This window comes from Ostrea edulis, chromosome 2, assembly GCF_947568905.1.
Source record: "Ostrea edulis chromosome 2, xbOstEdul1.1, whole genome shotgun sequence".
In the NCBI taxonomy this organism is placed as follows: domain Eukaryota; kingdom Metazoa; phylum Mollusca; class Bivalvia; order Ostreida; family Ostreidae; genus Ostrea; species Ostrea edulis.
In genome coordinates this window covers 50,375,450-50,399,568 of record NC_079165.1, presented here as the reverse complement: position 1 = coordinate 50,399,568, position 24,119 = coordinate 50,375,450, and the positions used below count along the sequence as shown (strand labels likewise).

Genomic DNA, 24,119 nt, shown 5'->3' with positions numbered 1-24,119 from the left:
ATGTATTGTTGTTGTCGGTTCCTTGTTATTTACGTGCAGATGTACACTAGTGGAGTATAAAATCACAAAAATAAACATTCAGTTAAATCCTGTAATTTTTTGGACACACACTTAAGTTTTCATTCACATCAATTACATGAGATAAACATTCTGTGTGCATTCAACTGTTATAATTAACAAATTCAAAGCTTCTTCTATTCCGTAAATCATACTGAGTGATTCTGAAGGATGACGTTTACCTATTGTCCAATGTGACCGGTTGGTATAGAAACGAATAGAGGAATTCCTACACCACTTTCTTGATTGACTGTTCATTTGTACTTACATTATATAATGCTCTTCGGACTCTCTCTCTCTCTTCTCTTTGGGGACATTCTCTTTCCACATGTTTTATATTTCCTAGCAATGTTTGCTGCTGATTTTTGAGTAGGTGTATTTCCACCAGTTTTAGTTTTCAGTTTTTTGGGGGGTATATCTGAAAATCCAAATAATTATGTAATGTTGAAAGAGAATTGATGCAAATGATTGAGATAGCATGTTTTCACTTGTGTTTCTTTTTTATTTCAACTAAATATACGGAAATCGAATTTGAAAAATAAATTTTGACAAGATCCCTTTCACTCAAAATATTTCACTACCGCCAGTAGCAGTGATTCGATATAGGAAACCTAGCGACCTGCAACTTTATATCTAATATAATTATAATCTGATTTCCCAACAAGATGATGTTTTTATAGGTTTTAGATGAGTATTTCTACCAAACATCTGTAACAATTTTACTTACCTGCATTGTATCGTTCCCGGCGAAATTTGATGGAAAAGTGAAAGTTGTCTGCTTCACACGGTGTTTCTAATCTACGTCACGACAATGTTTGATGTTGTTTTACGTGAAATTATGATAATGAACAAGTTGAAAATAATTTTTTAATGATAATTGATGTTAGAAAGAATAACTCTTTATGACAGGATACTTTATACTATGTATTGGACTTCGAATCAGGAAAATATGGAACTAATACTTTAATGTGATTCGGTAATGGAAACGATTCTATATAGGCAACCTCACTGTATTATAAATTACACAATTACAAATCAAACAATAATTTGCACATTACTTTCTAAAAGATATATAACTTCTTGAAATAATTTCTATTAATAATTCATTTATTCATTTAGCCAATGTGTGTGTGTGTGTGTGTGTGTGTGTGTGTGTGTCAGCTACTGTTAGTGATTCCACCATTATGCAAACACTATGACCACAGAAACTCTGCAGATGGCCCTGCAACACTTCCTGTGTATATGAAAATTATACACAATTAGCCTGATAATTCCAGGTAAATAACAATGACTCACAACTAGTGATCCGTGAAGAAACAGTATATTTTTGGGGTCTTTACGGTTGGGCTTTCATATTTTGTATAAAGATTCCTTATGTCAAGGAACTTCTTTTGATGCCATGATGTTTGATCATGTATCCTTGACTTTAAATTAAAGTTTGACTCAAATTTTATAACTTTACCTGCTCATAACTTTTGAATAGTGAATGATACATCTTTCCTATTTCATATATGCATTACTTGTGACAATACCTTTCTTTTTCGCACCAAAGATTTTGATGTTGTAACCTTGATCTTAGATTTGGGCGGGGTTTTTTTTTTTGTTTTTTGGTAGATCTTACCATAGTTGGTTCATATCCCTGTAAATGCAGAGAAGCGGATAGCAAAAAGGCAGCCATTGTAGAAGAAGAGGTGGGTGTTAGAGATTGTTTTAAACTTTTTCTCTTTTTATTATCTTGTTTTACTTGACACTATTTAATGTACTTTTAAAATGAATCTACAGCGAATGCATGTTTTGTTTTCCATGCATATAATTATATTAAGGAATTGAAATATGTTTTACTATCCATTTGTATAGATCCGCCATTTAATGAATGCTGCTGGTCTGATCCTGGTTGGCTGGTACCACAGTCATCCATTCTCTCAAGCTAACCCCTCTGTAAAGGACATCGACTGTCAGATGTCCTACCAGCTGTGTATGAAAGGATCAGGATCTAATTACTTCCCCTGTGTAGGAGTCATTATAGGTAATCATTGTTGTCATATATGGAATGGATGTTGGTGAAGTTTAACAAATGGTGAACACAAGTACATTGTAGCTATATGAATAAATTTCCTTTTATTATAGCGCCTTACAACAGACAGAGAATAAAGAAAGAATCTGCTTGCAGAATGTACATGGTTATGCCGCCTCTAGATGTAAGACTCCTGAAAGCATTTTATGAATACAGAAAATTGAATATTTTTGGAAAATTTATGGACTAGAATTCTAGATTGAGGACATTTAAGACCAGCCATCAGATTGAAGACTTATTTGTTTTGTTTTAGGAACAGCCATCAGATTATGGCATACCCATGATTGTCAAGTTCTCCCTCCAGAAGAATCTGTCTGTGACAGAGGAATTGCTCAGTGAAATGGTTTGTTTACTTGTATGATGTATGGGTTTTTTTTATCATTGCTAAAACACTACATATTACTCCGTGCAGATGATGAATCTTCCAGTATCTTGTGGTCAAGGAATGTTTAGAATAAAAAGTCAAATACTAATGTTGAAACGATTGTCATGGATGATAAAAAAAATGTCGATAGAGGTTGCATGTCACCGACTATTGATAGCAAATACATGCAATTGATTGTCGTTGATATACTTTAATTTCCAAAAATAATGGTATCACTGAGTATTTACCATGATTTTTCAGAGAGAATGTCCGATTTCCTGTTTTTAAAAACTCATTTTGTTCGGGGGGGGGGAGGGGTGGGGGTAATCTCCAAAACAACTAAAGATAATCAAATGAAACTTTCAGGGATCATAGATCTCTCAATTGTAGAGTGCATGCATGTAATAGTTTTTGTCGCTGTCACTTCCGGTCGTCACCGGAAGTAATTAAAAGAATCGAAAATTTCAAACTTTTTCTTTTAAATTGAAACTTATACCAGTTTATAAGGTCTCTTTCGAAGTCTCCAAAAATGTTGACCCCACCAGAAGTTGAAACTCCAACTTCCGGTTATATAAAAAATACTTTTCATTTTTCAGTGCCATAAATCTCGGTCACGAAACAAGTTAATGAGTTGAATTTTACGTCTATCATAGACACTATGAATGTCTAAAGTAACGTGCAATGTTTTTGTAAAATTCACTTCCGGTCGTGATATATGGTGTAGACAAATTTAGACTTTGTTTCCTTAATTTCTCAGGAACAAGTATAGATAGACACTTGAAACTTGCAGGGATTATAGATTAGCGATAATCAATGTTATACATATTCTGTATATGATTGTCCATCACTTTCGGTTTAAACAGGAAGTGGTTGAAAAATTTACAATATTCAAATTTTGTAAACACGATTTCTCAGAGATGGCTTGATGGATTCTCTTGTCATTTACAGAGATGATAGAGAATTTTAATACCCTTAGACACCATATTTCATTTTTTCAAAATTCACTTCCGTTCGTGAGATATGTCCAATTTCCATTTTTTTTAAAAATCATTTTGTCCGGGGTAATCTCAAAAACGACTAAAGATAAACAAATAAAACTTTCAGGGATTATAGATCTCTCAATTGTATAGCGCATCCATGTTAATTCGTTTGTTGCCGTCATTTCCGGTCGTCACCGGAAGTGATGGAAAGAATCGCTAATTTCGAATCTTTTCTTTTAAATTGAAACCTATATTTGTTTATTAAGTCTCTTTCAAAGTTTCAAAAGAATGTTGACTCCGTCGGTCGTCGAAACGGCAACTTCCGGTTTCTCGATAGAATACTTATACTTTTCGTCTTTTGTGCCCCCATGAATCTCGCTTATATTTTAAGTGTTTCGTTTGATTTTCATATCTGTCATTGACAGTATCAATATCTAGAGTTTCGTCAATTTCGTTTTCAAAATTCACTTCCAGTCGGTAGTATCCTCCCCGACTTTTTCTTTCCTTTAAGTCTACTTTTTTAGATCCCCTTCAGAGAGATGCGTGAAACGTTCAGGGAATGTAAACAGTAGAGAGTCATTGTGATTTATTGGGAAACACATCTGAATAGTACTTCCAGCCGTCACCAGAAGTTACCAAAAATGAGTAAAAGATTCGATAATGTGCTTTCCATTTTTTGTCAAGGCACATTCTTTCATATATTTGAGTGATTCTTGTACAAACAGAAAGCTGTGTACTGGAAGTTGTCTATGTTATCTATAATCCCTGAAAATTTCATTTGTTTATCTTTAGTCGTTTTTGAGATTACCCCCGGACAAAATGATTTTTTTGAAAAAAAAGAAATATTGGACATATCTTACGAATGAAGGTGAATTTTGAAAAAAATGTAAGATGGTGTCTGAGGGTACTACAACTCTCTATCATCTCTGTAAATGGCAAGATAATCCATCGAGCCCTCTCTGAGAAATCGTGTTGACAAAATTTGAATATTGTAGATTATTCAACCACTTCCTGTTCACACCAGAAGTGACGGACAATCATATACAGAATATGTATAGCATGGATTATCGCTAATCTATAATCCCTGCAAGTTTCAAGTGTCTATCTATACTCGTTCTTGAGATATTATGGAAACAAAGTCTAAATTTGTCCAGACCATATCTCACGACCAGAAGTGAATTTTACAAAAATATATTTCGCATTACTCTAGACATTTATAGTGTCTATGATATATGTAAAATTCAACTCATTAACTTGTTTCGTTACCGAGATTTCAATTTAAAAGAAAAAGTTTGAAATTTTCGATTCTTTTAATTACTTTTGGTGACGACAGGAAGTGACGCTGACAAACGAAACTACCAAAAGCACTATACATTTGAGAGATATATCACCCCTGAAAGTTTCATTCGATTATCTTTAGTTGTTTTTGAGATTACTCCCGGACAAAATGACACTTTAAAAATAGAAATCGGACATATCTCACGGACGGAAGTGAAATTTGAAAAAACATCTAGAGATATAATGATTCCCCATCATCCCTGCAAGTTTCAAGAAAAGCCATCAAACCGTCTCTGAGAAATCGAGAAAACAAAAGGGGACAAATAATAAGAAGAATAGTACAATCGCGTTGGAAACGGGAGACCTTAACAAAAAGGTCTTCTGTTGAGACGGAAGACCCACAGGCAATTACATCGCTTGGGGTCGAATTTACTATATAAAGAGTAAAGGTATAGAACTCTAAATATAGGGTACCCAAGTTAGCCGATGTGAAAACAATAAATTAATTAATATAAAATTCTACTTTGTATTTTAATTTATACATACATAATCAATCTACATTACTACCAAAGTTCATCCCGAAATTCCGTATACTTCCCAAGATATGCAGAAATGAACTCGAAATTTTTTCGAGTTCATTTCTGCATAAGTCAGCCATTAATTAATAGGCATTTTGCCTATTATTTTTTGGTTGACTTTTAGCTGGGCCCTGACACTATACGACTACACAGAGTGTTTGAGCATTGCAACAAGCTATCAAATAGAATGTGCAGCATAAAATATCATTTCTAAAATGAATTTCTTACCCCAATTCATAAAATGAAGTCTGTAATAGCTACAAATGACTGAACATTTTAAACCGTCTGTACTTTCACTTATCAGTCATTTTCATCGGTGCCACTAACTACCCACATTGACATCATTATTATTAATCGTCAAACACCTGTGATAATGTGATTTAGATAAAAATAGACATAAGACATTTGTATATTTATAAAGACTTGTTATTAGCATAATTTATGTACTATAATGAATCAATATTCATAAATATTCCATCTCTTTTGGGTAATTGGTCATAACTACCTTAAAGGCTGGGGTTGTGAAAGTACAGACGGTTTAAAAAATTTCAGTCATTTGGAGCTATTACGGACTTCATTTTATGAATTGGGGTAAGAAATTCATTTTAGAAATGCTATCTTATGCTGCACATTCTATTTAATAGCTTGTTGCAATGCTCAAACACTCTGTGTAGTCGTATAGTGTCAGGGCCCAGCTAAAAGTCAACCAAAAAATAATAGGCATTTTTCCGAGTTCATTTCTGCATATCTTGGGAAGTATACGGAATTTCGGGATGAACTTTGGTAGTAATGTAGATTGATTATGTACGAATAAATTAAAATACAAAGTAGAATTTTATATCAATTAATTTATTGTTTTTACATCGGCTGACTTGGGTACCCTATATTTAGAGTTCTATACCTTTACTCTTTATATAGTAAATTCGACCCCCAAGCGATGTAATTGCATGTGGGAAGACCTTAATAATAACAAACCGAACAATCAGTATTAGGTCTTCTGTTTGAAACAGAAGATTTTAAATATCTCCTGAACTGTTTAAGGTAGGGCTGTCATATGTTGTATATAAATTTTTATGGCAATACCTTTCATGTATTACCAAGGTCTTTGACCTTGTGATCTTGACTGTGATGTTTAACCTACTTTTAAAAAGACCCATCCTATTCAATATCTCCTAAACTATTTCGGGTAAAATTTTAATATTTGTAAGTAGATATCTTATTGCAAGTCTTTTCATTTCATAACATGATCTTTGACCTCGGAGTTTGACCAACTTTTAAAAATACATAACCTATTTAATATTTCTTGAACTATTTAAGAAAGAACTTTTGTATTTTTATGCCCCCCCCCCTCCCTTCAAAGAAGAGGGGCATGTTGCTTTGCACCTGTCGGTCGGTCGGTAGATCACATGTTGTCCGCTCAATATCTTGAGAACCATTGACTTGATCGTAACGATATTTCATGCGTGGGTTGGTTATGAGTAGAAGAGGACCCCTATAGATTTTCAGGTCAAAGGTCAATACACTCTGGATATAGGAAGACACTGTCCGCTCAATATATTGAGAACCCTTTCCTTGACAGACATCAAACTTGGTATATTGGTACATCTTAAGGAGTAGATGACACCTATTGATTTTTTAGGTCACATGGCCAAATGTTAAGGGTCAAACTGGACATAGGAATATCCTGACCGCTCAACGTCTAGAAAACCCTTTGCTTGACGGACATCAAACTTGGTACACTGGTACATATTCAAAAGAAGATGACTCCAATTGATTTTGAGGTCACTTGGTCAAGGTTCAAACTGGACATAGGAATATACTGTCAGCTCAATATCTTGGGAACCATTTGCTTGACAGACATCAAACTTGGTACACTGGTACATGTAGATATTCAAAAGATGACTCAATTGATTTTGAGGTCACTTGGTCAAGATTCAAACTGGACACAGGAATATACTGTCAGCTCAATATATTGAGAACCCTTTGCTTGACAGACATCAAACTTAGTACACTGGTACATCTTCAGGAGAGGATGACCCCTATTGATTTTGAGGTCACATGGTCAAAAGTTCAAGGGTCAAACTGGACATAGAAATATACTGTCCGCTCAATATCTTTGTGAGCCCTTTCCTTGACAGACATCAAACTTTTTACACTGATACATCTTAAGGACTATATAACCCCTATTGATTTTGAAGTCACCTGATCAAAGGTCAAGGGTTAAACTGGACATAGTAATATATTGTCTCCTATATTTTAAGAATAATTTGCTTGATAATTCAGACACCAGACTTGGTACACTGGTACCGCATAAGGAGTAGATGATACCTATTGACTTTTAGGTCACATGGTCAATTCACCCTGGACATAGGGAGATATTGGCTGCTCAATATTTTGAAATGGTTTGACACTGCTATCAATTAAATGATGCATGTGTATAACCGTTTTCCTTTTTGCACCATGGGGACATGCATGTTTTACAAACATTTCTTGTGCATATGCATTCTTATGTTTGACATTGGAGTATGAACTACTTTCATAAGATCTTACTTTTTCAAAATCTTCTGAACTATTATATAGATAGATAGTAGATAGATAGATAATAATTACTTTTCGCAATGATCGGTAAAAGTATAGGTAAAAAAAATAAAAAAGATACACAAAGACGTTTAGTAAAGCTTTAGCACTTTCATTTCAAATCTTCAGAAGCTTTACATTTACTAACATAGCGACGTTACGTCACAAACAGCGGAACGTTAAAATTAAACAAATCTAGTCTAGACGTCATTACATACAATCGTAACTACTCGGCAATTTCCGTAACCGCAAATGAACCTCGTATGTGGATCGACGCCATCAGAGTTGGTTGTTACGTATACATAAACGTAACTTTGACGTCACAGTCGTACGTTACACTATGAAACGTGAACTTTCAAATGCATCTAAGATATCATACACATCTAAGGTATTGTGCCTATCAATTTCCACTTACATGTTATGTATTAGAGTGAATAAGACGTTAATGATACCAAAACTGAATCTGTGGTGAAAATATAAATAACATATTATTCAGGGATTCGGTTCTGGCCTTTTAACTCTCATCCACGGGCGCGCTTCCGGCGAAGAAATGCATCGATTTGATGTAATTCTTGCGCCGATCCACGTCCGAGTCTTCTTACCGGTTACGGAAAAAGACGAGCGCGTGATCCGATTGCATTACATACTGACTGTTGAAACGTATTGTTCATTGTGACGTCATAGTAAAGCAAAACAAATTTCGACATCATAAGACACTGAACGTTAAAACATAGTGTTTACAGTCATGTCATTATAAAGTAATGCGTGAAAACATTTTCATTTACAAATATGATAACGTTAAACTGAATTATTGAGTTTAGATTTGAACATATTAATGAAATGTTTTTCCTTTTCACATCTCTGAATGTCACTTCTACCTGTAAACTTGTAAAATGGAAATATATTGAATTGTTTTGTCCACAAACATCTAAATGTTCACTTAGTTGAATTTGCCTGTATTTCGGATTGTAGATATGCTGTTTGTGGACCCGCACGCGAGCTCAAAGCGGGTTGCTTGTTTCCCCAATGTAAAATTCTTTGCATACAGGACATGTAATGACATACAGGACATTTTTGCTATCGCACGACATGTTGGCATTAACTTTAAATATCCGTCCGTTAAAGTTGTATTGTGATCCTTTCGTGATGTATTGACAGGTCCCGCATCGTGGATCCCCACACTTAGTGACCTTGTGATTGTCTTTAAGATAAGAAGGGCATAATATTCTTTTCAGATTTTTCGGTTGACGTTTGCTGTTGATGAATTTTATTTTTCTGAATATTTTCTTGGTTGATTGGTCGTCTTTCAGTAGATTGTTTAGTTGTTGATATTGCTATTGCGCAGGTTATGCGTATGTACAAATGGAATTATATCTTTGTCTTTTTCCCAGTTGTTTGTAGCAAGTAGCTGAGAGCGGTCATAACTCTTTGCTTTTTCAATTCCGTTTTCTATAAGTTTATCAGGATAACCTTGTTTTTGTAAGTAGGATCTGAGTTCCAACAAACGAATACCTCGGGTATTTACATCACTCACTATTGTGCATAAACGTCTAGCCAGATTGTAGGGAATTGCAGTTTTTGTATGGTGTGGATGACATGATCCAAAATGTAGGTATTGGTGTGTGTCGGTAGGTTTGTAATAGACATCCGTTGAAAGTTTGGTATCTTCTTTAATAACTAGCACATCCAGAAAAGGTAATTTTGTATCATTGATTTCCATCAACATCAAAAGACACAAGCTCGCGTGCGGGTCCACAAACAGCATATCTACAATCCGGAATACAGGCAAATTCAACTAAGTGAACATTTAGATATTTGTGGACAAAACCAATTCAATATATTTCCATTTTACAAGTTTACAGGTGGAAGTGACATTCAGAGATGTGAAAAAGAAAAACATTTCATTAATATGTTCAATAATTCAGTTTAACGTTATCATATTTGTAAATGAAAATGTTTGCACGCATTACTTTATAATGACATGACTGTAAATAATATGTTTTAACATTCAGTGTCTTATGATGTCGACATTTGTTTTGCTTTACTATGACGTCACAACGAACATGTAATGACGTCTAGATTTGTTTAATTTTAACGTTCCGCTGTTTGTGACGTAACGTCGCTATGTTAGTAAATGTAAAGCTTCTGAAGATTTGAAATGAAAGCGCTAAAGCTTTACTATACGTCTTCGTGTATCTTTTTTTATTTTTTACCTATATATATATATATATATATATATATATATATATATATATATATAAAAGCACAAAAACCCAACAACACCCTACTTTCTTAAAGTGTCGGATCTGAGAAGATACAAGACCAGTAAAGAAATTTATAAAAGCACTGAAAAGGCCACGACACTGTTGGTTATTTAAAACTCGAATTTTCGACGCAACCCGCGTCTTTATCAAGAGACATATATTACATAAACAAATAACACGCAAAAACGACAAGTATCGATAAACTACATTGATGACAAGAGTGATGCACTGTTGTACTGAGTGATAAAAATGGTGGTGGTTTCGTTGTAAAGCGTGTTTACTGACTATGGTTTAGAGAGTTTGTACCATGGTCGGGTCGGGATGAAAATAGAATTATTCTTGAAAATTACAGAAATCAGATAAATTTAGAGGGAAAACTTACAAAACAATGTGATTATGGAGTAAAATGGTGGGAAGATAATGATATGGACTGATTAAGTTCAAAACAATATTAGGTAGGCCGTACCATTGATGATTCGGATATGGTGAACAGCGAAAAATAATGATTGCCAGAAGAACACGATCAAACAACAAACAAGGTCAATCTCAAGACACAGATCTAGCATTAAAATCAAAATCTACAAAATCCACTCTTAAAAATTGTGAAATTGAATTTGATCTCCATACCAAACCGATTGAATGCAGATGTGGGTTTCTTTCAATTTCATCAGACTCATTAGAAGATTAAACAATCCCAGAACTATTATTGATACCTAAATCAGTACATGAATCCGGATATAAATTATATAATGTTTTTTGTGACCATTTAGATATTGATACTAGAAAATGTTTATACCCTTACCTTTTGCAAATCCCACATATAGATTATAGTATATTGACATAGTATCATATCAAATAAAACTTCAACCCAAATTTTACTGATTTATGAATACTAATATCTTATCAAATACATTGAATTTGAAATTTTGACGTATGTAGCGGTATGTCTATTTTCAGTATAAATATATCCATTGAGCCAGATCTACGAAATGAAAATAATTATGAATAAATTACACTCAAGCCTGCAAGTAATCATTATGACATGTTACAGAAACATTAAAACACATGCATGCATGCAATGTTTCTGAATACATCTATTAATATATTCATTCATGAAGTTCCTAAGCTTAAAATAATCTTGGTCTTTTCACATTTTATTATGTGATTTGGTTTACCACTCCTTGCACTGTGTAAATGAAGGGAAACTTTGTAAAGGTTGCAATTCTACATCATACAATCAGAATGCATGTGTAGCAACGCAAAATGTAATAACCAGGCATGTATCGTCGTTTTTAGGGGGTAGGTAGAAGAAAAAATGGAAAATTAAATTCTTCCAACTTTTTACCATGCAAAATAATAATTTAAAAAAAGATGATCGACAGCAACAATAAACAAAACAAAAACACAAACCAATATGTTTCGTTGGATGTCCAAAGTCCTAATTCGTGGGGGAGGGGGTGAAAGAGCCTTTTACTTTGAAAAACTAAGTTTATTTATTTCTAAAATTCAGGAGATAGCCTGTTCTCCTCCCTAACATGTTCATCTATTAAATGTCCGAATCTCTTTGTATGCATTATGCCCCCACCTCTATTTTGTGCTAGTTTTGTACCATTGTGAATGGTTTGAGCGAATAAATGAAATGAAATGACTGCCTCAATAATAATCCTCATCATTTTAAGGTAGTTTACTCGGGTGACCTATTGCAATTGGTTGTCGTCCGTCGTCGTACGTTAACAATTGAACATTTTAAACTTCTTTTTGATAACTACCAATCCAATTCTTTTCATATTTGGCATGAAGCATCTTTGGGACAAGGGGGACATAAATTGTAAATTTCAGGACTACAGCACCCCTGGGGCCTTAGGGGCGGCCCAAAATAGACCAATTTTCAAACATCTTCTCAAGAACCAGACACGTGAAAAAAATGCATAGTGATGTAGAGCAGGAAGGTTTCTACCAAAATTGTAAATTTCATGATCTCAGGGGTAGGGGTTCTGACCTCAGGGTGGGGCCAAATTTGGTATATAGTTTTTATATGTAAAACACTTAAATAACATCTTCTTTAGTGCTATTGATACTTAATTGAAACTAAATGGATATTTAGAAAGAGCAGGTAGTCCTTTACCAAAATTGTAAATTTGATGATCCCAGGGGTAGGGGTTTTTGGTATCAGGGTGGGGCCAAAATGGTCAGTTATTAATGTTTGAACATATTTGGTATGAAACATCTTTGGGACTAGGGGGATATAAATTGTAAATTTCAGGATTCTACACCCCTGGGGCCTTAGGGGCGGGGCGAAAACTGCCCAAAATAGACCAATTTTCAAAAATCTTCTTTAAATCGCACATGTTTAAGAAAAACTAAATGCATAGTGATGTAGAGCAGGAAGGACTCTACCAAAATTGTAAATTTCATGATCCCCAGGGCCAAACTTACTATATAGTGTTTATGTGTAAAACACTTAAATAACATCTTCTTTAGTGTTATTGATACTATATTTAAACTTAAATATTCATAAAGAGCAGATAGTCCTTTACCAAAATTGTAAATTTGATGATCCCCGGGGTAGGGAATAGCAGAAAAGGATGTACAAAAAATGGTAATTTTACAACCCAGGGTTTTGACTTCTAGGATGGGTCCAAATTAGCCATATCTTTTATTGTTAATACACCTATCATATTATTTAAAGCCTTTCATCAGTGTATGTTTTTTCAGGGCATTGAATTTTTGAGGACACTTCTTGTTTTATACTGTTGCTGAACATTAGAATTTAGCTTAGATATTCAGAACAGGAATTTGTTTTCTAGGTTTCATCACCCTTGGGAGTAGTGATACTTTTTCACTAGTACTCAGGTGCCGGTTTTTAGTCGTAGGAGGTTGGGGTGGGATGGGGTGGTTAGAGTCTTCTACTTGGAGTGCCTTATAATAGATTGTTTTACCCAATCTTCATCTTTTTAATTGTTATTAACTGAAGGCTCAAATGAGCTTTTCTGATCAAAATTTGTCCGTTGTCGGCGTCGTTGTACACATTTCACATTTTCATCTTCTTCTCCAGAACCACTGGGTCAATTTCAACTAAACTTGGCACATAGCATCCTTGGGTGGCTGGCTTTCAAGTTTGTTCAAATGAAGGGCCAAAGGAGAGATAATCACAAAAATGCAAAATAAGGGTAGGGTCATTTAAAAATCTTCTTCTTAAGAACCACTGGGCTAGAGGAGCTGACATTTACATGAAAGCTTCCTGACATAGTGCAGATTCAAGTTTGTTCAAATCATAGCCCCCAGAGGACGGTTGGGGCCACAACAGGGGATCAAAGTTTTTCATAGAATTATATAGGGAAAATCTTTAAAAATCTTCTTCTCAAGAACCACTGAACCAGAAGAGCTGAGATTTATATGAAAGCTTCCTGACATAGTGCAGATTCAAGTTTGTTCAAATCATGGCCCCCGGGGTAGGTTGGGGCCAGAATAGGGGATCAAAGTTTTAAATAGAAATATACAGGGAAAATCTTTAAAAATCTTCTTCTCAAGAACCACTGAGCCAGAAAAGCTAAGATTTACATGAAAGCTTCCTGACGTAGTGCAGATTCATGTTTGTTCAAATCATGGCCCCCAGGGGTAGGTTGGGGCCAGAATAGGGGATCAAAATTTTACATAGAAATATATAGGGGAAATCTTTAAAAATCTTCTTCTCAAGAACGACTGAGCCAGAAAAGCTAAGATTTATATGAAAGCTTCCTGACATAGTGTAGATTCACGTTTGTTCAAATCATGGCCCCCAGGGGTCGGTTGGGGCCACAATAGGATATCAAAGTTTTACATGGGAATAAATATAGAAAATCTAAAAAAAAATCTTCTCAAAAACCAATGGGCCAAAACAGCTGACATTTACATGAAAGCTTCCTGACATATTGGGCCCCAACCTACCCCGGGGCCATGATTTGAACAAACTTGAATCTGCACTATGTCAGGAAGCTTTCATGTAAATGTCAGCTTCTCTGGCTCAGTGGTTCTTGAGAAGAAGATTTTTAACGATTTTCCTTGTATATTTCTATGTAAAACTTTGATCCCCTATTTTGGCCCCAACCTACCCCCGGAGGCCATGATTTGAACAAACTTGAATCTGCACAATAGGGGATCAAAGTTTTAAATAGAAATATACAGGGAAAATCTTTAAAAATCTTCTTCTCAAGAACCAATGGGCCAGAAGAGCTGACATTTACATGAAAGCTTCCTGACATAATGCAGATTCAAGTTTGTTCAAATCATGACCCCCGGGGTAGGTTGGGGGCCACAATAGGGACTAAGGTTTTATATGCAAATATATATGGAAAGTCTTCAGGTGAATCAGTTAAGCGATGTGGCCCATGGGTCTCTTGTTAATGTATTAAAATCAGATGGAGTAACAATAATAAAGCATGTCTCTGCTGTTATATTGTTTCATTACTCCCAATAATTGAAACAAACATGCATTTTATCTGCACATATTTAAAACTTCTGCTTCCCAAATTGTCACTAATGAGGCTATATAGTCATGTGATACGTCATGACGTCATACGTGTCAATGTTGCTGCAGTAGTTAGCCTCAATTTAAAAACTCATCATACATACACAGAACAAGCTCTTACACATCGAATCAGTTGAGAGAAATAAACACCATAAGGAGGTGAAAATGGAATATTGCTACATAAATATGGGAAGCTGTTGTTGGAGAAGCTGAAGTCATCCTGTTTGAGTCGAGTTGTTAGTTTGCCATAAAAAATCTATGTTCAATAAAATGTCTTAAGTACGAAGCAGATGAGAAAGACTCTGTGGTGTCTTTTATTTCAAGTTCACTGCGATATATCGAACCTACATATGAATGAACATGATTATTATTGATATATTGATTGATTGTATCTTGCTTAACGTCTCGCTCTAGAATTTTTCACTCATTTACACTCATAGAGACGTCACCAAGACCGGTGAAGGGCTTCAAATTTAGGCCTATGTTCGGCGCTTGCGGCCATTGAGCAGTGAGGGTTCTTTAGCGTGCCACACCTACTGTGACACGGGACATCCGTTTATAAGGTCATCTCCGAGGACCCGTGACATTCAACGCCGAGCGTTTGACGATGGAACTATCACTACCCGTTTTAACGACTTGGGTCTGTCGCGGCCGGGATTCTAACCCCGACCTACCGCATGCGGGGCGAATGCTCTAACCTCTCGGCCACCGCGGCGGTATTGCTGTAAGCCATTTCCAGTGACAGTATTAATATTCTTTTTTATGAAACCTTTTTGTATGTATTTTCTGTAGTTTAATCATGATTTTGTGTAAGCCAGTGCTAGAATTCATATTTTTTTAATGAAACGAATATTATTTTTTTTTACACTGTTTTAGATATGTTCAATTTTTAATTGTAGTTTATTGTTGTTTTAATGTAAAGCGCTTAGAATATTTTTTTTTATTATATAATGCGCTATATAAATACTGTAAATAATAATATAAAACATCGTCGATATACTTGTATCTAAATGTTGAGTTGAAGGCCACAACAAGAGATTTTTTCTTCTCATGTAGAAGCTTTTGAATAAATTCTGCCTCATAAGAATATAAAAACAGGTCAATTAACTAAGGAGCACAATTCGTGCCTATGGGAATTCCAACAGACTGTTGAAAAGATATTGTCGAAGAGGAACTCGTTTAATAATTGTTGATATTTTTCATATCAGAAAGCTGTAACAGATTTCTATTTTGGTACACCTGACTGGCTGAAGTTCCGACAGTCATGGCAACCAACGATTACCTACCTGGACAAACTGAAGGTTAGTTTTGCATCATTGTCCTGCAATTATAGCTTTAAAGAGTAATGTGAATTTTGAATTAGACTCAATTGCAAGGATTTGCAGGGAAATTAGGTTTTGCAATTGTCTTTAAATGTTCCATCAATTTTTTATTTAAAATAAAATGATTTCGTATTATATGCTTGTATTTGATGTATTGATTGGCAGTATTTTATACTCCTGTCTATGACGAGATTGTATGATGGTATGGTGATCGTGTCTATCCGTCTGCCCAGCTTCGTGTCCGGCTCATAACTTTAATGCTATGACACCTAGAATCCTCAATCGTTGTCAGCTGATACATCTTTGGTAGAGGATGGGTCACACTTAAAGTTAGGTCACTGCGACCTTTATTAAGATGATTAGGCCAAATATGGCAAAATCCTCTCTGACTTGTAACTGGACAATTATCTGGTCTAGAATCATCAAACTTGGTCAGTTAATGCATCTTAGGTAGAAGGTGTGTTGCACTCTAAATCAAGGTCACTGTTTTGCGTAAGCAAAGAAAGACATTTTATTGTTTATATTATATTTATATATTTTTATGTATTTTATAAAAATATAAAACAGATTTAAGTACTAAAATATCATATGGTTGACCTGTTCATTGCGTTAAACGTTAAACGGAAGAGGCAATACACCCTTTGGCCTTGATGACGCTCTATATTTGGTAATGATTACACAGACAGGTGGTAATAAAATACCGGATCGAACTCGTTTGCAACAAACATGCATTCATTGTATGGTGAAAGCAATGTAAATTTCAAAAGAAATACATGATAAAAGATTCAGTGGATGTAAATATTTGATATTTTTTGTAGATTTAAATCATTCAAAACTTTTCATTATCTTTTCATTGTAATATTGAATACCTAGTAAATACTCAGGTGACCAATAAGGCCTGTGGGCCTCTTGTGGTTTTGGTTGTTTTTTTTTCTCTCACTAATTGCCATATACATCATTGTATTTATACGCTAGGGATCTCTTGCCACCAAGCTACCAGAAGATCAGATGGAGAATGGAACTTTCTTGGAATTTGTTCAGCATTTGATTCTCTCCAAATGAATTCGCTACAATGTTTGGATCAATACTTAACAGACACCAAAATGATAAAGATGATAAAGTTGGTTGTGTAACTTATTTTTAAAACAGAGTGATTTTACATGCATTCACATGCTAATTTGGTGAAAAGTAAACTAAGCACATTGTATATTATGATAAATTCTAACTGTTCTATAGATTTGTCTTCCCAGTATTGAATTTTAGTCCCCTACTGGTGGAGCCAAATGGGTCTACTAGTTTGCACTCCATCTGTACCTCCATCTGTCACAACTTAGTTGATTAAGGAAGATGAGATGTTGTGCATTGTATGCGGTATACTGTACTGTGTGTTTACATATCAAAGTTTAAGTTTTGTGACAGTTAAGTGATTCTTAGGAGATTTATGGGATTTTGTGCCGAATGTGTATGATCAAAAAAAGAAATGCATAGTACAATTTCGTAAAGTTTTAAGACATGAGAAATACTTGATAATTGATTTATTGAAAACACAAAAATGATGTAAACGCTGGGTTAATAATCAAAGTATCACAGCTACTAATGATAATTACAGTCATTAACAGTTCAAGGTCACCCAAGTTCAATATCTAGTGTGCCCTCTATGACCACCAATGACTACCTGACAACATCTTCCCATGGACACAATTAAGTCTTTGAAACTGTCTAGGGATGTTGTTCCACTCTAACTGCAGAGCTTGGGCCAGTTATTGCAGAGTCTGGGGCTGTGGTGGTCTTGGCGGATGCGCCTATTCAGTTCGTCCCATGCATGTTCGATAGGGTTCAAATATGGTGATTTGGATGGCTAAGGAAGAACCTTTGCAGAACATCACGTGTTAGACGAGCAGTATGGAGTCTGGCATTGTCATGTGTTGCTGTATGACTTCATCAATATACCGTTGAACCGTCAAAGTAACCTGCATGTGAGCCATTGTTATCCTGCCTGTATAGGATATTGCTGTCCTCATCATAACACCAACTCCTCCAATCGGGTCAGCCTCCTGGATACAATTTTGCGCAAAACATTCATTTTAACGCGTATACACTCTTGAGTCTTCCATCAGGCTTCTACAGTCAATATCAAGATTCATCGCTGAACCAAACTGTCCGTCAGCATTTCTATGGCCGTACTCAATGAGCCTGAGACCATTGAAGTCGGCAATGTTGCAGAGTCTGAACAATGTCACGAACAGGTCTGCACGTTCTAATCTCAGCATTGTCGATTGCGAACAGTCTGATATGATATTCTGCGAATCCTGGGAATGGCAGATGCTGTAGATGATGCTGTTGTGAATGATTGATGTATGCCACATGACACAATTGGATTCAGTGATCCTATGCTGCTGTTCTATGACGATCATTTGTTGAACCATACTGTTGATTTCTGCTCTAAAGGCAAGATATGGTGCTTTGTGCAACATTGAAATCTCTTGCAACTGCAAATTGTGACACACCTGCTGGCAGTTGTTCAATTGTGTTGTTGCGTTGAGCTTCAATTGGGTACTGCGTTTCTCAAAAAGCAGTTACATTTAAAGACAACATAATCAAATACCGAGAACCTGTGCATTTGATAGACTACTGGTGCCTGAATCATGTGCATTAGGAACTTGCAACAATCGGGAGTTACAGAAACCGATTTTAGTAATCGGGCAATTCATTTTAGACCCAAAAAAGAGAGAAAATGTATGAAATAATTAAATGTACTTGAAAAGATTTAGCGAAATAATACTACTATGCGTTTCTTTTTTAACTCCCTGGGACGACTGTCCGGAGAGCTATTGTCATGACACCGGTGTCGTCGTCACACTTTCAGGAAAAAAACTTTATCCTGCGCTATATCTTTTGAACCAAAGGGGATAGGGTTTTGATATTTCACATATAGATGTCTCATGAAGATACCTTAGCTTTGGTATGAAGACTTTTGACCTAGTGACCTTTACTGTGGACTTTGACCTACTTTTCAAAAACTTTAACCTGGGCTATATCTTTTGAACCAATAGGGAAAGGGCTTTGATATTTTACATATAGATGCCTCATGGAAATACTTTTGTTTTGGTAGAAGACATTTGACCTGATGACGTTAGCCTTGAACTTTGATCTACTGTTCAAAATTTTTAACCTTGGCTATATCTTTTGAACCAAGGGGATAGGGATTTGATATTTCATACTTAGATGCTTTATGACGAGGCCTTTGATATGGTTTCAAATATTTTGACCTAGTTACCTTGGACTCTGACCTATTTGTCAAAAACTTTAACCTGTTGAACTATAGGTTAAGTAGATTCATGCTTCCCGGCGAGATATCCTGTCTTCTGACAACTCTTGTTATGCCCCCGTCACAAAGTGGTCGGGCATATATAGTTTCTGTCCTTCCTTCGGTGATACCAAGTTTTCTGGACTTTTTTTCTAAATACTTTGAGATATTGAATTGATTTTTTTTTTGTATGCGGGTGTATATTGATAAGTTACATATCGAAAATGAGTTTTGTTCAGGTTCATTGAATTTTGATGGAGTTGTGCCCCTTTAACGTAAAAAAAATTACTGTTATGACCAGTTTCCCGGACTTTTTTCCAAACGTCTTGAGAAATTGAACTGATATTTTTGTATGCAGGTGTATATTGATGAATTACAGATTGAATTTGAATTATGTTCCAGTTCGTTGATTTTTATGAAGCCTTTTATAAAGTATGTATTTATTCTATGGCTGTTAAAACATACATGTATAAAGTATTGTGTAATGAGTTCTTCATTGTACTAAATACGTGTAACATACAATCTGAATGCCACATTCAATGCTATACTTTGATGGATTTCCTACATTCGACTTTACTGCAGGTGGGGTTTCATGTCATGCCGACACTTCTAGGTTTTTTTTTACCAGTATAAGTTTTCCAGACTTTTCTTTATAATGCCTTAACTTAGGAATCTAAAAGAAGATAGTCGGTTATCGAATGAGTAGGTACAAATTAGGTTTCTTTTCCATTAAGTTGAATCATTCTAACAAAAATTGTAAAACTCGGTCTCATGGTTGATTGAATTAATCCTTGTACTCTGTCTAGTTATCTGCATATTTTTATTGTGTGAGTTGGTCTATATATACAAGAGATCGAAATGAGAATATTTCCTGGTATTAAAAAATAATATCCACCCAATCATTCAAAAATATGCTATTATAGATTTTTCATTTTTTTTATTCAAACACACAAGAGATCTAGACATCTCGTGGCAACAGAAACGCAGATAGAAAGTTTAGAATGTTGAAGACGCTGGGTAGAAGTGAACATGTTGATCATTATATGCTTCATTGTTCAGAATACGGGAGTTGACTGAGGATACAAATGAAGAGTTGTTCGATGTAATGATAAAGACAATTTCATTTGCAGATGATGGTTGACATGTTTTAAATATCAAAATGAAAGAAAATGCAAAAAAGCAATTATAGTTGAAATTTCAAGACCAGACATGGTCCCGACATTATATATAGACTTATCAAATTCTATTTTCCTTTTTTATTATTATTATTATTGTTGTTGTTGTTGTTATATTTTTATTATGCATAAACTGCTGATATCAAGATTATTCACGTAGAATATTGTGCAAATGAATTGACTTCAGAACTGCACAGATAATATGACACAAAAGACTTGACTTGGGACCGGAAAGGGACATGTATTACTATGCAATACTTACAGAATGCTTGTTTTTATCAATATACCTATAGTTATTTTGACATTGTACATGTATCACACGTGTAAAGGATGTGTAAAAATGATTTATTACTTATTTAATCATGAATATAGGCATTGTGCACATGCAAAACGAGTGACTTTACAATAGCCAAAATGTGCCTGGTCATTGTTGATCTGTAATGTATACCTGAATTAAACCAGGGGTATGCATAACGTTAAGGTATCTGTATTAGATACGAAGGGTTTTTAGCTCACCTGAGCTCAAGTGAGGTTTTCTGATCACCAGCATCTGTCTGCATTGCCCCTACAAGTGAGAGACTCGGTCAACATCCCTACGCTCCTTATATACCTCGGTAATACAAAATAGATAAATGAAATAAAATGATAAAAGATGAAAATATAATATTATTCCATGAAAATAACAAAATATATTATACCTGTATTTCATAAAATAAGAGTGTCATCGCTGAACCTCTAGCTGGCAGGAGTACCATCTGTAAACTTTATACATTCTTATACCCCTCTACATAAACCTCTAAGGCCCCACCCCGATGTGGATCAGGGCCTTCCCTGAATCTCACACCCAAGGAACTCCTAAACAAGGAGCCCCTGAATTTACCCCCCAGTGCAGTCCTGGGTCACACACCCGTAACCGATAGTTACGGGGAAATCGCCCCAGTGTGGACCAGGGATACCCCTGGGTCTCCCACCCCAAACTGGCACCCCCTCCAAGACCAGGGAAGGCATCCAGGAGAGACTTACCACTCCTGGACCACAGCCACGGGCCCCGCGGCACCAGCGGGGCATGTCAGCTACCATATACAGTCAATTTTCGATAAACCGCCACCTTTTGTTCTTTTGAATTTATGGCGTTATAAAGAATTTGGCAATGAATTGAATTTCCGCCATCTTGGGAAGAAAAGGTCACTTTTCTTGTATATGTAAGAGTAATCTTTCCTTCATGTATAAAGGTAATGTAAAAATATCTCGTAATTTTTGTTTTATCAATAATAAGGCTTCATTTTAAAACAATACACAAACAAGATACATATACACAATATGTTTCAAGTTATTTAAGTAAACCTTGTGCAGTGTCTGTATTTAGCGCACCATGAAGCTGTTTCCTCATTAACTGGACGAAGATCAACGAGTATTTCAAAGCCAATTTTTTTGCAGCCGAAATAATCCTCATTGTCTTCCTTTTTAAAACAAAAGAATGATTGGAGATTTCCTGTTGTGTACATTTCGGATGGTTTCCATGGTATGCAATAGTTTGCTTATTTTCTTAGAAATTCAACAGAAACCTCTTTCGTGGCGAAGCCATTGCTAAACTAAATATTTTTCAATGAGGTAAAAACAACAAGACTACGGTTCATGTTGAGTAATTATCTTGTTTATTTAATACTGGGCACTTTCTGTCCAGGTGTACGCCAGAGATCGATAATGACCAATGTTCCGCATCACTGATCACGTGCAGCCATGGCGGTTTATCGAGATAATTAACACTTTGATATAGACTTGGCATAAAAAGACCGTGGGAAATGGCGATAGCGAAATTGGCGTTTTAACGAGAATTTTAAGTAATAGGAAAAACGTTCTTAGAAAAATGTGGCGTTATAACGAAAATGGCGATGAATTGAGTGGCGAGAATTAACTGTACTGCGTGGTTACGAACCCGGGGGTGGCCTGGTGAACTCTTCCTCACCAGAGGAGAGGTCCACTACCACCTCCTCGATAGGGGCAAGCTCCAGCTCGAGCATGGGGGACGGATCCCTGTCACCCCAAGGCTGATCCATGGGCTCCCCTTCAGCCGTGACTGGCTGAAGCGGGTACCACAGCTCCTGATCCTCCTCTTTGGAGTACCACTCGTACTACCCCTCCTCGGCCTGGATAGGTTCAGGGGGCGGTCCGTCCTCAAAGGAGCTGGAGGCACGCCGAGGTGTCTGAGGATCTGGCGGGATCTCTTCAGGAGTCAATGGCGGCATCGGGGGAGCAACTACCCCCGAAGCCGGAGCTCCCGATGAGGGTCTCGCCCTTGCACGTGAGGGACCCCCTGATGAGTATGGCTTCATGGAAAAGTTCCTCAAACGCTTACGCCCTACCCGATTGCTAGCGACCAACCGCTTGTAGGCCGCCCTCTAGCGGGGTCCAATCGGGCCAGTAGGACCGCCTGCGCCTTCCAGTGGAGAAGAAGCGCGGGGTTGACCTCCTCGCGCAACTCGTAGATCGGGAGAGGAGCCTCCCCCCACTACAACAGAGGCTGTTCATAGCCTTCACAAGATCGAGAGTGAGTCCACAGTGGTGGTACCGGAACACCTCACACCGCAAAGTGGACGCCAACTCTGACAGATAGGCGCCCGGCCCGAGAAGGGTCCTAGCTAACCACTTAAGGACCCCCTTCCTAATGAACGATACCTCCCAAGAAGGGGAACACCATGTTGGAAGACCGGCGGCAAGTGCGTGTGGGTCACATGCTGCCAGATATTCCTAGTGGTTACCCGGCAACCTAAGGGGCAGTGCGACTCCTGGTTAGTATGACCGGGACTTGGGAGGTCCGCCACTTTGCCCGCGTCCTGGGGATCCTCGATGTCCTCTCGGATCCGGACAGGACTGGGCCTGCGGGATGGTGGAGTGACCCTCCGCCGTCTCCCGCCATGGAACAATGGCACGTCCCTCTTGGAGCGTGAACGCTCCCTCCTCAAACCCCTGGGGGGGGGGGGAGAGAGTCCCCCTCGTCACGTTGTATCCTACAATGAGAAAGGTGAGTCACCCATGCCCTTAGAGGAACAGGGGGAACACACATAACTCCATTCTCGCTGTATTTTCCATAGTCACTCCTACACACTTCTCATGGAACCATTCCTCACACTTGTCGCACTGGATCATTAACTTGTCATCGTCCGCCTGCCGGCAGAGGCAATAGCGCGTTTTCCCCGAGTCGGTACTCGGAGATGCCTGCGAAGGTGCGCGGTATTTACGCGGTATTCCCTGTCCACGTTTCTTAACGGGCTCCGTGCGACCTCTGAATTCGGGAGACTCCCAGAGGCCTCCGTCCCCAGTGTGTCAACTGGTCCTGATACGGTCTCTGTGGGGGTTCCTGAGTGAACTCCGTCATCCTTGCCCTGACCCAAGTCCTTTCCTGTTAGATACCTCTCCCTGGCATTAATGAGCCAGCGAGATAGGTCACTTGACAGTCGTCGCACTTCTTCATATGGTCGTGGTTGACCAGCATAACCGTGGTCTTAGTCCGAACTCGATAGAAGTGAGCACTAAGTTTCTTTACCACCAAACCTGGACCCTTCCATTAGGGGCTCAGCTTACGACATTTCCCCTTCAAGGTGGCTGTGTCCAGAACATAGACTGTATCTCCCTCCT

General features: G+C 37.0%; 1 protein-coding gene across 2 annotated transcripts in view; it reads left to right on the top strand.

Moving 5' to 3' along the window:
* Window positions 1–20,827, top strand: part of LOC125682089 (MPN domain-containing protein-like) — a 141,120-nt gene extending 120,293 nt beyond the window's left edge. For both annotated transcript variants that reach the window (XM_048922488.2, XM_048922487.2), the window contains 6 exons: window positions 1,672–1,748; window positions 1,915–2,083; window positions 2,185–2,255; window positions 2,385–2,474; window positions 15,888–15,980; window positions 16,977–20,827. In XM_048922488.2, coding sequence (XP_048778445.1) covers window positions 1,672–1,748; window positions 1,915–2,083; window positions 2,185–2,255; window positions 2,385–2,474; window positions 15,888–15,980; window positions 16,977–17,063 — 587 coding nt within the window. In that variant the 3' untranslated portion in view covers window positions 17,064–20,827. The remainder of the gene's footprint in view (window positions 1–1,671; window positions 1,749–1,914; window positions 2,084–2,184; window positions 2,256–2,384; window positions 2,475–15,887; window positions 15,981–16,976) is intronic.
* The last annotated feature ends 3,292 nt before the right edge of the window (window positions 20,828–24,119 follow it).